Source organism: Neophocaena asiaeorientalis, unplaced genomic scaffold, assembly GCF_003031525.2.
Source record: "Neophocaena asiaeorientalis asiaeorientalis breed wild unplaced genomic scaffold, Neophocaena_asiaeorientalis_V1.1 scaffold332, whole genome shotgun sequence".
In the NCBI taxonomy this organism is placed as follows: Eukaryota; Metazoa; Chordata; class Mammalia; order Artiodactyla; family Phocoenidae; genus Neophocaena; species Neophocaena asiaeorientalis.
The window spans coordinates 322967-339922 of record NW_020173111.1 but is presented as its reverse complement, the minus strand read 5'-3'; the positions used below and the strand labels follow the sequence as shown (position 1 = coordinate 339922).

The window sequence follows — 16956 nt, the reverse complement described above, 5'->3', positions numbered from 1 at the left end:
GTGGGGGACTCATACAATTACTTGGTGGCTGCAGCTGGAATGGTGAGGACTGAAGCAATGGGCGCTGGCCCAGCATCTCTCTTCCCTGTTGTGGACTCAGGGTCTCTCCATGTGGTCTCCCTCTATGGCTAGTTTGGGCTTCCTCACTACATGGCGGCTCCAGAACAGTCACCTGCTTCCATGGCAGCCGATGGCTTTAAGTACAGGTATCCCAGCGAGCAAGGCAGAACAGAGGCACTTTTTTTTTTTTTGCGGTACGCGGGCCTCTCACTGTTGTGGCCTCTCCCGTTGCGGAGCACAGGCTCCGGACGCGCAGGCTCAGTGGCCATGGCTCACGGGCCCAGCTGCTCCGCGGCATGTGGGATCTTTCCAGACCGGGGCACGAACCCGCGTCCCCTGCATCTGCAGGCGGACTCTCAACCACTGCGCCACCAGGGAAGCCCCAGAAGCACTTTTAATGACCTGGCCTCAGAAGTCACATAGTGTCACTTTTGTTGACAGTGTAGTCTGTTAGTTGAAACAGTCACAAAAGCCCACCTAGTTTGAAGGGAGAAGGAGCACACATCCCATCCCTCAATGGGAAGAACGTCAAAGAATTAAAACAGCAACAGTTGATATTGTTATTGTGAAAGCCAGGTGAATGGTACTGTCTGATGTCAGACCACCCCTTGAGGAAGTAAGTATCTCTTTCCTTCTATTCCATGCTTTGAACTTCATTCAAAATGAAATAGTAACGTAATAGTAATAAAAGTTAACATGTATTGAGCCCTGAAAGTGTAGGGGACACCATGCTAAAGCTTACATAAAATATCTCATTTAATCTGCATAGCATACTTTCTTCCTTTTATAGATTAGAAAACTGCTGAGAAAAGTTAAATAATTATTGCAAAGTCACACTGTCTGGAAGAGTTGGAGCTCTCACATTTAAACCTTGGCCGTTTGCTTCCTAGAACCTGTGCTCTGAACCACTGTGCTGGACACTTCATAAATTAGAGCTGCTGGGACCCGTGTTCCCATCAGCTCAGAACTGCAGTCCTTATTCTGTGCCTGGCAGATGCCTCACCTCAGAAGGCTTCTGGGTGACAGTCGCGATATGGAGGTCATCTTTCACCTTGGGGGCTGTGGCAGCCTTATGAGGATAATCATTCCTCTGTGGGTCTAAGCAAGGATCTGTCTGTTCTTTAAAAAGAAGTTGGGTTGTTCTAAAGTGCCTGCCGGATTGTGACCGCATTTGTCAGCTCAGTGGGAGTTTACCGTTTTGCTTTAGGTTTTATGTTTATGAACCTTGACACCTCTTACCTGCGTTTTCTGGACCCATAACAAACCTCCAAGAATTTTGATCTACCTCTTTGTTTTGACTTCACCTTCAAGGTCTTTCCATAATCACTCCACAGTGGAAGGGTTTGCCCGCAATCTTTTCATACATCACGTTGCTGTTGAAAGATACTCTTACGGCATTTGGATACACATTTCATTAGGTTCATATGTTGTCTTTGGGGCTCCTCAAAGGATGTAAATCTATTAAAATATCCTTGCTAAATGTCAGGCCCTGGAACTAGGGGATATTGTACTGGAAGGTACCTAGTAGGACTTCTTCTGCAGTGATTTTCAGGAACCCTAGCTCTCAGTGTGGTCTTCTGGGTACCTTCCTTGAGTGTATTAATTATTTATTGCTTCAGGGCAAGTTATTACCAAACTTAGCAGTTTAAAACAACATGCATTTATTATCTCATAGTTTCTGAAAATTGGGAATCTGAGAGCAGCTTAGTTGGAGATTGAGGCTCCAGATCTCTCCTGAGGTTGCAGTTAAGACATCTGCTGGGGCTGCATCAGCTATAGGCTCGATTGGGGCTGGAGCATCTGCTTCCAAGCTGGCACACTGGCCCAGCTGGGGCCTCACTTCCTTAAGACTGCTTGAGTGTTCCCCTGGTGTAGCAGCTAGATTTCCCCAGAGGAGGTGATCCAGCAGAACAAGGCAGACACCACAGTCTTTTTTATGATCTAGCCTTGGATGTCACGGACCGTTACTTCTGCTAAGTTCGACTGGTCACACAGACTCACTGATACTCCCCTCAATGTAGGAGGGGCTGCACAGGGCATGGTTCTCACCTGGCAGGGATCTTTGGGGTCAGTCTTGGGCTGGCTTCCACACCACTGCCATGGCAAGGGGCCCTTTCTCTGGCAGCCTCCTGGCTGTGCTTACCCCGAAGCAGGGCTGCCTTGATCTGCTTTATCTATTGTGCCCTCTTGTAAAACTTCCTTTGAAAATGTGCCCTTAAGAACAATGACAACAAATAAAGATGCAACCCTCACTTTTTTTTTTTTTTTTTTTTTTTTGTGGTATGTGGGCCTCTCACCGTTGTGGCCTCTCCCGTTGCGGAGCACAGGCTCCGGACGTGCAGGCTCAGCGGGCATGGCTCACGGGCCCAGCCACCCCGCGGCACGTGGGGTCCTCCTGGACCGGGACACAAACCTGTGTCCCCTGCATCGGCAGGCGGACTCCCAACCACTGCACCACCAGGGAAGCCCATGCAGCCCTCACATTTTAAAGATGATGAAATTAAAGCAGGGAAATATAAAGGGTCTTACTTAAGGTTACACAGTTGCTACCACAGCCCAGACGATGATGCTAGTGGCTCACCTCCACATTTGCGGGTTTTCTGCCTTCTTGTATTGAAAGAGAGGATAAAGGCAGTGCCTGCATTCAACAGTGGAGGGAATTGGGCATCTTTGAAAGCCTTCCTTTCAACAGTAAGGGAAAGACTGTTTCAGTTCTTACTTGAAGAGGAGTAGAAATGAGAGCAGAAGGGAAAAACCTGATGCCTAGCTTTTGAGAATACATAAGGTTCAAAGCCGGTTATTCCCTGGTGGTCCAGTGGTTAGGACTCTGTGCTTTCACTGCTGAGGGCCTGGGTTCAATCCCTGGTCGGAGAAACTAAGATCCCATAAGCCACACAGTGCGTACAGAAAGAAAAAAACAGGTTCAAGGCCTCAAATTTAGAGCCTTCAGCCTATTATAAACTGTCTTATAATAATAATAGTAATTTAATAATGACTGCTGATATATATATCTACTACTTACGGGATGCCAGGCTCTAAATCATGAGTCATCTTACTTAATCTGTCCAACCCTGTAAGTTGACAGATTTATTACCCCTTTTCTGTAGATGAGGGAGCTGAAGTCCCTGAAGGTAGTCTTGTATCTTGAAAGATGGGGAAGAGTTTGACAGGTGCGGGGAGGCGCTAGAGCGTCCTAGATCGAGGGCACATCGTGGAAGCAAGAAAGCTCAGCGCATCATCTAGCTTGATCATGGCGTGAACAGCGTGAAAGGTGGAGGCAGGACTGCTGACGGTAATGATGTTAATCAGACCTGCTTTCATTAATTGTGCAGGTATTAGGTGCCGGCATTGAACTTGACACACCTTAGCTTAAGAAATCATTTTAAGCATCCTAATTTTATAGATAGGGAAACTTAGGCTTAGTGAGACCATGTAGTGCAGATCCAGGTTGTAATTTTTCTTTTAATTTTGGTTAAAAAAAAAACCCCTCAAAACATGAAATTTCTCTTCTTAACCATTTTCAAGCGCACGGTTCAGTTATGTTTCGTATATCCACATTGTTGTGCAACAGATCTCCCGAACTTTTTCAAAACTGAGACTCTGTTCCCAATGAGCAGAGACTTTCCATTTCTGCTTCTCTCCAGCCCCTGGCAACCATCATTCTACTTTCTGTTTCTGTGATTGGGCTGCTTTAGATACCTCTTATCAGTGGGATCATAGGGTATTTGTCTTTTTGTGACTGCCTTATTTCACTTAACGTCCGCAAAGTTCCCCATGTTGTAACATGTGACAGGATTTTCTTCCTTTTGAAGACTGAATAAATAATTCATTGTACAGATAGACCACATTTTGTTTATCCGTTCATCTGACGATGGACGCTTGGGTTGCTGGCACCTCTTGGCTGTTGTGAATAGAGCTGCTGGGAACGAGGGTGTGCAAATATGTTGCTGAGGCCCTGCTTTCCATTCTTTTGGTTATATACCAAGAAGTGGGATTGCTGGATCATATGGTAATGCTGTTTGCAATTATTCCAGGAACTGTCATACTCTTGTCTTTAGTGACTGCACCATTTTACACTCTCAGCAACAATGCACAAGGGTTCCGGACTCTCCACATCCTCGCCAGAGGTTGTAAATCTTTTTTTTTTTGCGGTACGCGGGCCTCTCACTGTTGTGGCCTCTCCCGTTGCGGAGCACAGGCTCCGGACACGCAGGCTCAGCGGCCATGGCTCACGGGCCCAGCCGCACCGTGGCATGTGGGATCTTCCCGGACCGGGGCACGAACCCGTGTCCCCTGCATCGGCAGGCGGACTCTCAACCACTGCGCCATCAGGGAATCCCCGGTTGTAAATCTTAATGTGTGTGATAGCCTGCTCCCTCCACTGGAGAAGCCGACTGTGAACTGGTCATGAAGGACTTTGAACTAGGATGCCGTCTGGCCCTTTCTCACCCCCACCACTACCTCCCTGGCCCATTTCATCTCCAGCTTCATGTGCCGTGAAGCACACCCAGAGATGGAGTTTCACGTGCTGACCATCTATGAAGGCATGTCCGTGGGGCCAGCCACTGAGGGTGCCGTGGGAGGGTCATTGGCTGCAGCTGCCCCGGGAAGGGGCCGACCCTCAAAAAGGCAGCTCTTGGCAAGGAGGCTGTTCCTAGCAAGTGGGGCAACGCACACCTCATGAAAGGGGCCTCAGGCAGCATATCACGGAGTCCACTGCGCTTGGGTTATTGCAGTAGCTTCCTGACTATTCTCCCTGCTCCCACCTTCCGTGCTTGCTCCCCTCCCCCGCCCCAGGTATGTGCCCACTCAGAGCATCTGTTCTTAACTGGCAGTTTGAGTGATCCTTTTAAAATTTAAGTCAGATTGTGCTGTTTCTCGGCTTTGAACCCTCCAGTAGCTTCTCTCCTCACACATAGGAAAAGCCGAGTTCTGAAGATGCCTGGGAGCTCTAGGAGAGCTGCCTCACGGACTCCAGCTTTCCTCCCTGCCGTCTTTCCCAGGCTGCCTTTCCACAGCTCCCTTTTCCACAGGCGGCTGCCTGGTATCTCAGGGTTGTTTCCGCTGCCTGGGACACTCTGCCGGGACACCCAGAGGCCTCATTTCCTGACCTACGTCCGATTTTTGCTCCAGTGTCACCTTCTCAGGGAGAGTTGTCCAGACAACCCCACTTTAAAATCTTAGCCCTGCTCACCAGCTGCCTATCCACATGCCGCTCTTCCTCCCCTGCTTAAGTTTTCTTCCTAGACTCATCATCGTCTAGCATTCTGTATAGTTTAATTATATGTGCCTTTGTTTGTTTATTTTCTGTGTCCCGTGATGGGGGGCAAGGATTCAGTCTCCTTCACTTGCTGCTGTATCCCCAGCAGCTACAATTGAGCCTGGTACATAGTAGGTGCTCAGTCCACGCTTGTAGAATGATTGAGTACTTGGCAAAGGTGTGTAGACTTTTGGGGTCAGGCCAGTCATCCATTGGCCCCGTAGATGGGATTGTGATATATGTCAACTGTGCTGGATACGGGGCTATATTTAGACAACCCACCTGCCCCAGGCATGGGTTTACCCTAATAATTAAACTCTTCTTGACCCACCCAAAAATCAGTCTCACCCTTTCACATGTCTTCCACGAAATACTTGGGCTTCTGATTCCTCAGCTTATCATGCTCTTCATAACACAAGAAAACCCACCCTAAAGCAGACCAGGAATATGCCGGTGGGGATGCTGGGAGATCATTCCCTTGTTGTCCATTTATTGGGCCTTGGCCACGGAGGACGCAGTCACCACCCCCTGGAGGGTTGGCCCATCCCGTCCTCTCACCGGGCCCTGTAGGCCCTGCGTTCCACCTGCGCCCCTGCGCAGCCCCTGATGACTTGGCTTCCATTATAGTTGGAAGGGGTCTCCTTCTGTTTTCTACAGGGTTGAAATAATTTTGTCTTCTGGGTCGGTGGATCAGTATTTTGAGGGAATAGACAGAATTCGGTCAGTGGTTTCCCGAGAGAGTAGAGCCCGGGCAGTTTGTAAGATTATTTTAGGCGGCACGTTAGCAATATATTTTTAAAAATTTAATAGTTAACATATGTGTGTTACTGAGCCGAGTTGTGTGGGTCGAATGGCAGGAGTCTGAGTTCTTCCACCCCTTTGCCGCTGACTGGCTGAGGCCTTGTACCAGTTACTCATCTGCTCTCACTTCCTTCCTCTTGAATTTTGGAAAATCCTGGGTATTAGGAAAGCTCTGTATATAGAACTTCTAAATCCCTCTTTTTATAAAGGAGTCACCGAGGATCAGAGAGGTTAGGTCGTTTGCCCAAGGGCACCCAGGTGGCCAGAGGCAGAGCTGGGCCACTGTCCTGATTTCCAGGGCTTTGCTTTTGCCCAGGAGAAGCTGCGTCCCGTGTTCTCCTCCCCTGGCCTTTTCATCACCCCGGAAGGGTCGTGAATTCCAAGGCGGTGGGAGAATGAGGTGGCTGTGCGGGAGCAGTGCCTCTGCTTGTCTTGTAGAAGCGGGGTGGTGCTTCCTCCTGGGAGAGTATCGGAAACAGACTCTGCGAAGACCCCTCCTCCTCTCCCAACATAGTCACAGCTGACATCTGTGGAGCGTTTAACCGGAGACACTCTTCAAAGTGCTTTACACACAGAGCAGTTCTCAGGCGGAGTCCCTGGACCAGCAGTATCGGCGTCACCTGGATTCGGGGGATCCTCAGGCCGCTGCTCTGAACCTCCTGAATGGGGAACTCAGGAGGCGGGGCCCAGCGCTCTATGTTAGCAAGCCCTCCAGGGAGTCTGATGCACGTTAGACTTTGAGGACCACTTTCCCTCAGCAACCCCTTGAGGGTAAGTAGTATTATGTCCCCGTTTTACAGACGAGGAGGTTAAAGCCAGGCGATGATGAACACCTTCTCGTTATGCTGTGTATGCAGTCGGTCCCATGAACGAGCATCAGTTCAGTAGTGCACCTACTTGCACTTACTTGTCTGATCTCCCCAGCTACACAGTGGAGTGTCCGGTTTGATCTCCATTTTACAGGTGGGCCAGTGAGGCTCAGGGCTGTTAAGCGACTGCTCCAAGGTCACACAGCGACTCAGCTTTGAAGTTATGGCTCAGACCCAGGTCTCTTCACTCTCGTTGGGTTTTCCCAGCTAACTGGCTCCTGCCTCTGTCACCAGCTGTGTGCCTCTCCCTGGCTGCCATGGGAGCATCTGTCCTCTGGGAGGTCCTGCCTCTCCACCCCCCGTTCCAGCAGCTGCAGTCCGGAATCTGGGCAGAGCCTGACTCCCCCAGCCCCTCCGCACGTATGCCAGCATTTAAATAGGTTTCCCTTCCCACTCCCAAAGGCTCCCGGTCATGAGATGCTTTCACTGCGTTGTGCCCCCAGGCAGAATGCCTGGCCTTCAGGGCCGCTGCTCATGGGGTCGCTGGTAGACACATGGCTGGCTGGAGTGTTGATTAGTTCTGCCCTATGGGGATTTCTTCCTGTTGGGGGGCAGTTCTCTTTCAGGTTACATGGAGACTGGCAAGCACACAGTTATAAATCCCTGCTAACCTTGAATAGCAGCAGTGAGTATTGCCCTGGTCTCATTACTAGAATGCCCTCTCTTCCTGGAAGCTCTCCCTGCCTCTGCTCGGTCTGGGGTGCTGCTGGCTACTCTGGGGGCAGGGGCGCCGCGCTTGCCACCACAGAAGCCTCTGCCGTCCCTGCTGGGGTTGTCTGGTTGGCTCTTCGTCTCTCTTCACTTGACCCGGGGGATGAAGGCTGATTGACGTTTTGATCCTTTGAGTCCAGCACAGTGACTGGCACATCAGTCTCCAAAAACACTCTGCTCGTGTCTGAATTCTTCCTGCAGGCCCTAAAAGTAAAGGTCACGCACTTGACCCCAGTGGCATCGGGAACGAGAGCCTAGCTCTGGCACTCTAACCTGTATCTTTGGGTGTAGCTTGTGGCACTGTAACTGAGCAGGAAGCTTTACTGGCTTCCTTAGAAAGAGCCTTGTGGTCCCTGTGTCTGAGACTTTTGTATAGAGCCGTAAAATTTTGTTTTAAGTAAATTTTTTTTTGGGGGGGCCGTGCCACACGGTTTGTGGGATCTTAGTTCCCTGACCAGGGATCAAACCCCGGCCCCGGCAGTGAAAACACTGAGTCCTAACCGCTGGACTGCCAGGGAATTCCAGAGTGCCTTAAAATCTCTAACTACAATTTATCCATTCTCAAGTTGCTCTCCTGCCTTGTTTTATTTTAGGGATCGGTGATATATCTGTGGATGCTCCAAAATCATCTGTGGTTCCCTTCCAGCCACCAGGACAAATGGGGTGCTGAGGGAGGATCACTGGAATTTGGTCTGATCTTGGCAGGAAACGGGGGGACGCTCACAAAAGAGGTGGAGAGGGTTTAATGCAGGGTTAAGGGGAACCAGCGAGGGTGGTACAGCTCCCACGAGGGAGTCACTACGACCCCTGGGCCCGAGAGGTGCAGGCAGGAGGCCCTGTGGAACCCAGCAAGAAGTGGACATAAAGAGGGGAGCCTTTGGACTCCCGCTAGGGTCTCCCATTGACCAAACTCAACCAGGAACCAGAAGCAGGAGGAACCCAGTTAATTCGGTCTAAAAAAATCAGGCTCTTGGGGCACCAGAGCCAGTTGGAGAGGGGCAGAGAGCGAGTCTAGAGGAGCGAAGAAGAGCATCGTCACACTACGGGCAGACTTTTTGACCAATAAAGGCAAGTATGACACCTACCAAGTACAGGGCAGAAGTGGACCAGTGGTCACAGAATCTGATGTTTAGACCCTTCCCCTTGGGAGTCGGAATGTCCATGTATCTGTGACCATCTTTAAGCCACCACGTTGAGAAACATGAAAACCTGGACTTCATAGCTTCAGACCAGAAAGTTCTCACGGTAGGACCATGTGTGCACCCCTGCTCTTTCAAGGAACCTTCATCCCTGTTCCCGGACTGTCTCCGCTCCTACCCCAAGCCCTGCCTCACTGCTGCCACTCGCTTCTGCACCCACAAAATTTGGGACCACCCCGAACTCTTCCAAGCGCGTGTTCGTGACACTCCAATTTTCTGCTTTCCTGGGTAGCAGCGCTCTGCCGCCGCGGCTCCAGAGGATGAATTTATTCATGGTGGCAGGTGTACTGGATGAAACTAAAGAGATTGGAAAATTATGTAAAATGTTTGAGAATGTGCATGCTTGTGCTTACGTTTAATGGGCCCATTTGAAAACGTCCCTGAACCCTGAAGCCAAGACAGAGTTTGACATCTCGCGGAGGCCAGGTGTTTAAATATTTGCAATTCCAAAGAGCCTGATTCAGCGTGCTTTTACCATTCTCATCCCCGCCCTGGTTATGTCTCCCACGTGCAGGCGTTTCCCTATCCGTTTCCTTCATGATTTAAACTGTGACAGTTGCATCCACATTACAGGCTTTGATTCCGAGTCTTTTGGAGATATTATCCGGAGATAAGCGGGGCTGTCATCATTTTACAGGTGGAGAAGTTGAGACGTGCAGAAATGAGTTTGAGAAAGGTGGCTTTGGTGCCCCGTGAGATCTTAGCCTCCCCCACCCCCTCCCCATCCCGAAAACCTGGACCTTTTGCACAGCATCATTGTCTTGGTGGCATGCATCCACCCACCGGATGCCAGTAGCCCTGCACACCCCCAGGAGTGACAACCAAAAATGAGTCCAGACATGGACGCCCGTTCTGGGGGAGGCAGAGGGGAGTAAATTAGCCCCTGTTGAGAACTGCCGCCTCCCAGCAGGGTGTTTTAAGATCTTGAGCATAGGAGACTGTTAATTGGTCTGAGATGGGGCCGGGGCACAGGGTGTATTTTTTAAATCTTTTGTGTGTTGCTGATGTACCACCAGCAGGGTGAAGAATCTCTTTTGCAGAATTCCAATCCCATCTCTCAGCCTGTTTCTTGATCTATAATACTGAAATAGTAACACTGTACTTGCCTTGTACAGCTAAATCTGGCAATCTGTGTGCTAAGTACAGTACCTGGAATGTAATAATTTGCTCAATAAGTATTAGCTCTTAGTGGTGATTATTCGTCTCCTTTATCTTCCCTCGTCCTCCTCCTTGATCCCCAGGTATAAATCTGGAGGAGGGACCCTGTAGCCCTGATCCAGGAGTCGGGGTTTGTGTATTGAATGTGGGGTTTAACATGTCAGGGAGCCAAGGGCGCAGAAGATGGGTCAGACAGGGTAGGGCCTGGTACACAGGGCGAAATGGGGTTCTTCAGGACGGGGAGAGGGGCAGGTGCAGGGGTGAGAGGCTCTGAGAATCCCGCAGCTGCGGGTGAACCCGTGATTTCAGGATTTCTCGAAATGAGGATCTGGGTGACACTGAGGTTCAGCTCCTGGCATTGAGAGTGGGTAGCCAAGGTGCAGTGAAGCTCACTGGAGTTGAAGCGGTCTTGGAAGTGCATTCCAGGCTCTTGGCTGGTTTATCCTTGAGGTGGTTAAACTTCCCTTGGTGATGTCAGGAGGCACGGTGCTGAAAGTAGGTCTGGGGAAGCCTGTGTGGCAGTGACCAGGATGTCAGAACTGCACTGCACTTGGAAGTGGTTCATAAGGATAGCAGGGAGTCTGGGAGCTGTGCCCTGGGAGGAAGGGCCATGTGTGTGGTTCTGAAAACAAAGAGGCACCTATCAAGACCTCTCCCTCGAGTTTCAGTATTGGGTGCCCTGGGGAACATATTGGTTCCGCAGTACTCCCAGGACAGAGCAGGGCTGGAGTGGGTGTTAGTAGGCAGGTTTCAATTCGAGGGAGGCTGTGCTTTGGTAAAAGGACAACATGGAGAGGCAGGAACGCCCCGTTTCTTCCAGCTGTTCTGAGAGAGGCTGGGCAACTTCCTAAAGGGGATGCCCTAGGGCAGTACTTTCCAATCTTTGTCAAGTGTGGCTCCCACAGAGGATGTGGATTGTATAGTACAGGGAGGTGAATAGGAAAAATTGCTGGCAGCAGAGGACAGCCAAGCCTGAGGGGTAGCCCTGCCTGGTAGCCTGGAGATCTCACTTGAAGAGATGACTGTCTTCGTCGCCTGTAATTCATTTCACGGCACACCAAGGTGCCAAGTCACCCCGTCTGGGAAGCTTAGCTCTTGAGGACGTCTTTGTCATGAGTGGACTGCAGTGTGCTGTATTTCTGCACGTGGCATAGTTCCCTTTCGTGACATCTTGCAGGACACGTGTCATGCCCCTCATGTTACAGTGATTGGTTAATGGACAGACTGGGGCCCATGCTCTCGAGTGCTTGGATGAGATGACCCATCCTCGTCCCATTGATTCTGCCAGTCTTCGGCTCCTTGAATGGCATCCCAGCTGGGGCCCATAGGTGTTTGTTGGTCCCTTTGCTCTGTTATCAGGTTACCCCTGACCTGAGACATCTTGTGAGAACGTTTCCCAAACTCTGAGCCACCACGTCTCTGTCTGAGATCCCCGATTGTCAGTTCATCCTTTCAGGGCGTATTACTTTCTCTTCTCTTGTTACCAGTTGTCACGGTCTGCAGACATGGGGGCACGGGACTCACTGTTTACCTATTCAAGCCAATTGCCATTTCTCTCATCCCCAAAATGTAATTGAAAAGAGCCTTAATGGTTTGCAAATGATGATAGCTCCATAAACCGATTAAAAAGGCCTTCATAAAACTGTCTCGAGTTATTCTTCACAGCTGCCGCCAATGCTTTTTGTGTCCCAATGATCCCAGCAAGAAATAAGGGCACTTTTTCGTGCGGTCCAGAGCGCCAGCAAAGTCCTCTTCCTCCATCTAACTGCTCCCCCTGCTTTCTTTGCTTCCCAGACAATCCACGTTGCCATTGTCTGTGCCGGATACAACGCCAGCCGGGATGTTGTCACCTTGGTGAAGTCTGTCCTGTTTCACAGGTAAGCGTGACTGTTGTCCTCTGAGGGCTCACGTGTGTAGCTGTCAGCCTGTGCCTTTCCTCCAGGAAGGGTTAAATAAAAGCAACATTTCTCATCAATCATTTAAGCTGCCATGAAAATGTAATTATTGTCTGAAACCCTGGGGAGATTATCATGTTAATAATGTTTAACAGCAGTGATGAGGGGCCCTCTCGCAATGTTTAGAATTGTAGCTCTTAGACCTTAAGGGACCTTCAGGGACACTCCAGATTTGCTACTTCAGTTTCTTCATTGCCTTCCCCTACCTGACACTCACCATACCTCCATTTACACTTCCCTGTTGCCAAGTTGTGTTATGGACTGAATTGTGTCCCCCTAAATTGTATCTGTTTGAATCCTAAACTCCAGGGCGTCAGAATGTGATTGTATTTGGAGATAGGGCCTTTCAAGAGGTAATTAAGTTAAAATGAGGTCATATAGGTAGGCCCTAATCCAGTATGACTGAGGTTTTTATTAGAAGAGAAGATGAGGACAGAGGGACAGCCGTTTACAAGCCAAGGGGAGAAACCTTAGAAGAAACCAACCCTGCTGACACCTTGATTTTGGACTCCTAACCTTCAGAACTAGAGAAAATAAGTTCCAGTTGTTTAAGGCACACAGTTGTGGCATTTTGTTATGGCAGTTCTGGCAAGCTAATACAGGATGCTTATTCTATTCCAGTGTAGCCCATGCCACCTCCGGGTGTTTCTGACCATTAGACAGTCCTGCCTTACGTCAAACTGAACTTTTCCAACTGGTAGATTGTGTGATGAAGTCCATTGGTGCTCGTGCATCACCATGGAGACAGTCATACAAAGGATGGATTCCTCTTCCACCTGGAAATGACAGTCCCTCCTGAGTCCTCTGTTCTCCAAGTTAAACTCCTGCCATTTGCTTTTATAATGCTTTTTCATGGCACTTTTCTTCTGTCCCCTCACTATTTTGATTGATATCTAGTTATGTTCAGAGTGTGTCCAGAACTGGGCCTACAGCTCCAGCCAGTGTCCTTGGGCTCTGCTCTAACATGCTTTCTTACCAAGGGTTTGGATGAAGCTCATCCATAGCTGCAGTGAACAGCATGGAAATATATCAGATAACCACAGCAAGATCCAGAAGGGTCTTAGCAGTAGGAACAGTCATGAAAAGCTCCCACAGTTTAATTGAACAGTGATCAATGTAAAGGTTTACACCCAGATCTGTCAACAGCATAAATGGAGGTGACAGAGTTGGTGGACACCCAAGACATACCCACCCTGCAGGAAAGTGGGATTCATCTTGTGTCCTCTTCCTCTCTCAGTCCCCCAGCCAGCCCATCTATCACTGATGCCTTTAGGTCCTCCTTCCTAAGTAATTTTCATTTCCACCCCTTCCCCTCCATCCCCACTGTGACTGTCATAGTCCATGTCTACATGTACTCTCAGCTGTGCTTTCTGTCTCCCTGACCTGTCCTCCCTAATGTCAGAATGATGCTTCAGGCATGCAAATCTGATTTCCTAAAACCTTTCCTTAGCTTCTCCTTGTCGAGGGAAGAGAACTGAATCTCTTTACTGTGGCACACAGACCATCCAGGATGTGATGTCATTCTCAGCAGTGTTCTCTTTCTCCTCGCTGTTTTTTCACGCTCCAGTAGCACTGATGTGCTGGTAGGTCCCCACCCTCTCCAAGGTGCGCCCTGCCTGTTGTTTTCCTCTTGCTGCTCTCTCTGCCCATTTCTCCCCTCCCCCTGCCTCTCCCTGCCACCCCAGTCTGGCAAACTCCTTTTATCCTTTAAGCTTTTGTGTAGGCATCATTTCTAACCGGAAGCCTGGGTCGGGGCTCCCCTTCTACCAGCCCATAATACCCTGTGTATCTTTCTATCATTATATTTATTACATTGTAATTTATTTATATATTCATGTTATATCTTCTGTAGTAGAATCTGGGGCTTCTGGAGACAGACACCGTGCCTTATTTTTCCTGTTTTCCCAGTATCTCAGCGGAGTACTTAACATGTATTATATGCTCAGTAAGTGCTGGCTTGTTTAATAAGTGAACCTAGGAGACTGCATTAATAAATAACCTGAAGAGTGTTAATTCAACCAGTTACTTACTAGCCCAGATTTAGTTCGACTTCACATTCCGGCCGCCGTGTAGCTCAGTGATGTTCAGCACATCAGCTCGCTCCTGAGACTTTAGTTTGTATATCGGTTAGCTTTTGCTGGGAATCGGTTCACCCCAAAACTGACTTGGTTGAAAACAACACTTCTTAGCTCAGCTGTTTGTACTGAACTCACGTGGCTGGTTCTTGCAGGGCCCCCGGCCTTCCTGCAGTCAGCTGGCAGGTTAGCAGAACATCAGATTCACTGCCTCCTGGAGCAGGGAGAGGTGAACAACCGACAGACACATTACGGGATCAGTTACTGCTAGGGGTGCTCAGGTCCTCCTTGTAGCTCCGTCCGGTCGCCACTGTGATTTCAGTTGTACATCGGAGGAGGAGATGGGAATGCCAAATGAAGAGGGGCCCTTTCCCAACACCATGGCTTCTGTGCACTTTGGAGACTCACGGTTCTGCAGCCTTCATCTGCCCCTTGAAACCAGGCATTCTGTAGGCTAAGCACTGAATCAGATGAGTGGTTCTCAGCCTTTATGTGTTTATTCCTTGTCTCCACTAAAGAACTCGGGTCCCTCCCTGATTGAAAAAAAAAAGCCCACTCTTTAGAGAAGAGTATTTGTACCATTCCAGGTAATCGTGCTCTTTCTCGATTATGGCACATTTAAGGTCATAAAACCTAAATAATTCCAATAGTTGTTGAAATCGTAAGAATCCGGTTGAGTATAAACTTTTACTTCTACAGTAGCCGAAGCACAAAGGTGTTAAATCTAAACATAGCAGTAGTGGGCTTCCCTGGTGGCGCAGTGGTTAAGAATCCGCCTGCCAATGCAGGGGACATGGGTTCGAGCCCTGATCCAGGAAGATTCCCACATGCCACAGAGCAACTAAGCCCGTGCGCCGCAACTGCTGAGCCCACGTGCCACAGCTACGGCAGCCCGCGCACCTAGAGCCCGCGCTCCACGACAAGAGAAGCCACTGCAATGAGAAGCCCGCGCACCGCAACGAAGAGTAGCCCCTGCTCACTGCAACTAGACAAAGCCTGTGCGTAGCAACGAAGACCCAACGCAGCCAAAAATAAATAAAATAATAAATCAATTTAAAAACATAGCAGTAGTTTTATTATCAGCTGCTGATGGCATGCCATGCTTTCATGGAGGCATGGGGACTTGAGAAGAAAGTAAATTCTCAGTATGTGGCATGAACATTCCACACCCCACCTCAGTGACTACTTGATCTCTTTGGACCGAATAGCCAATTAAGTCCCTCCCATCCTCGAAATTCTACAGATGAGAATTATTCTGTGAATTGATATGCTGGTGACAATGATTTGAGATATCAAGACAAAAGGACCTTTGAAAGACATTCAGCTCAGAAAGTCCAGCTATAAATAGCTTCATTGTTTCCAAAGCACACTGTGAGGATTAACTAGTACTTGATTATAAAATACTTTGACAAATGGAGTACCTTCCTAATGTTAATATAGTGGTGCAGGACACTTCTTTTGGCTTTCACTGTTAATTACAGTAATTAGATTTATTTTCCAGACAAGATTTTTAGCAAAATTTCATTTAAGGTTTGCTTCGTCGCATCAAATCAGTTTTGCTTCTGCAGCATGCTTAGTGACAGTGGGCACACTATATTTTAAAAGATAGTAAAAGTATTATGGGCACTCTTATATGCTGATGCTTGCACTAAAAAATGGCTATAACCTTTTAGAAAGAAAGTTCATAGTATTATGACCAAGACATTTACCCTATGACTGCTTTAGGGAGTCTGTCTTAAAAGGATAATCCTAATTACAGAAAAAAGTTTTTGCAAAATATTGCTTATAATCATAAAAATTCAAATAACACTTAAACAAGAAGTCTAAATAATGGAATGTCCTCTTACAGTAAACCATATTCTTAGTTGGTTGTAAAAAGTATGTCATAACATGGACAAGTGATATTTTATGATATGAGGTGAGTGGCAACACAGTTCAAAAACTCATGCATAGGGCTTCCCTGGTGGCGCAGTGGTTGGGAGTCCGCCTGCCGATGCAGGGGACACGGGTTCGTGCCCCGGTCCGGGAAGATCCCACATGCCGCGGAGCGGCTGGGCCCGTAAGCCATGGCCGCTGAGCCTGCGCGTCCGGAGCCTGTGCTCCGCAGCGGGAGAGGCCACAACAGTGAGAGGCCCGCATACCGCAAAAAAAAAAACAACAAAAAAAAAAACCACACGCACACAAAAACTCATGCATAACATCGTTCCACTATATAAATACATGCACACGTGTGGCATGCATACAGACACACATATACATGGTTGAAATACTACAGGGGGTGAAAGAATAGCAAAACATACATGAAAAATGGAATTCTTGTATATTGTGTCTGGGGTGGTAGAAATACAGATGATGTTGGTTTTGTTTTCTCTTTATATTTTTGGTCATCTTACTCTGTACCCTCTATGATGAAGAAAAAAGGAGGATGAGAAAAATAAATACAAAATAAATGTGAGCAAAGGTTTACCTAGTAGAAAATAGCACAATATGTGTCTGTGTCACCTAGATGGGAGACTATTTAAAGAAAAGTTGGGGGGATGCCTGTAACTCCAAACCCAGTTGCAGATAAACCGGGAAGTATAGCTGCTCTTCAAGGAAACCGAGCTTTTAGTAAGCAGAGGAAAAAGTATATATATTCACTTAGTCACTAAGTGCTTACCTCCTGGGCAGGAAGGTGGACCAGCTTGTAAACATTTAATATTCGTTTGCTGGGGTGATCTACTGAACTGTTACTCCACAGCCCTGTTGGCAGGAAGAAGCTGGGTGATTTGCCTTACTTTACATGTCAAACAGCTGGGGTTGTGTGTGTGTGTGTGTGTGTGTGTGTGTGTGTGTGTGTGTGTGTGTGTACGCGTGTGCGTGCGCCTG

The 16956-nt window shown here is 48.5% G+C and overlaps 1 protein-coding gene across 1 annotated transcript in view; it reads left to right on the top strand.

The window, feature by feature from the left end:
* Positions 1 to 16956, top strand: part of LARGE1 (LARGE xylosyl- and glucuronyltransferase 1) — a 529052-nt gene that overhangs the window by 226154 nt on the left and 285942 nt on the right. Inside the window, 1 exon segment of the mRNA XM_024743516.1 lies at positions 11853 to 11935. Within this exon segment, the coding sequence (XP_024599284.1) occupies positions 11853 to 11935 (83 nt within the window).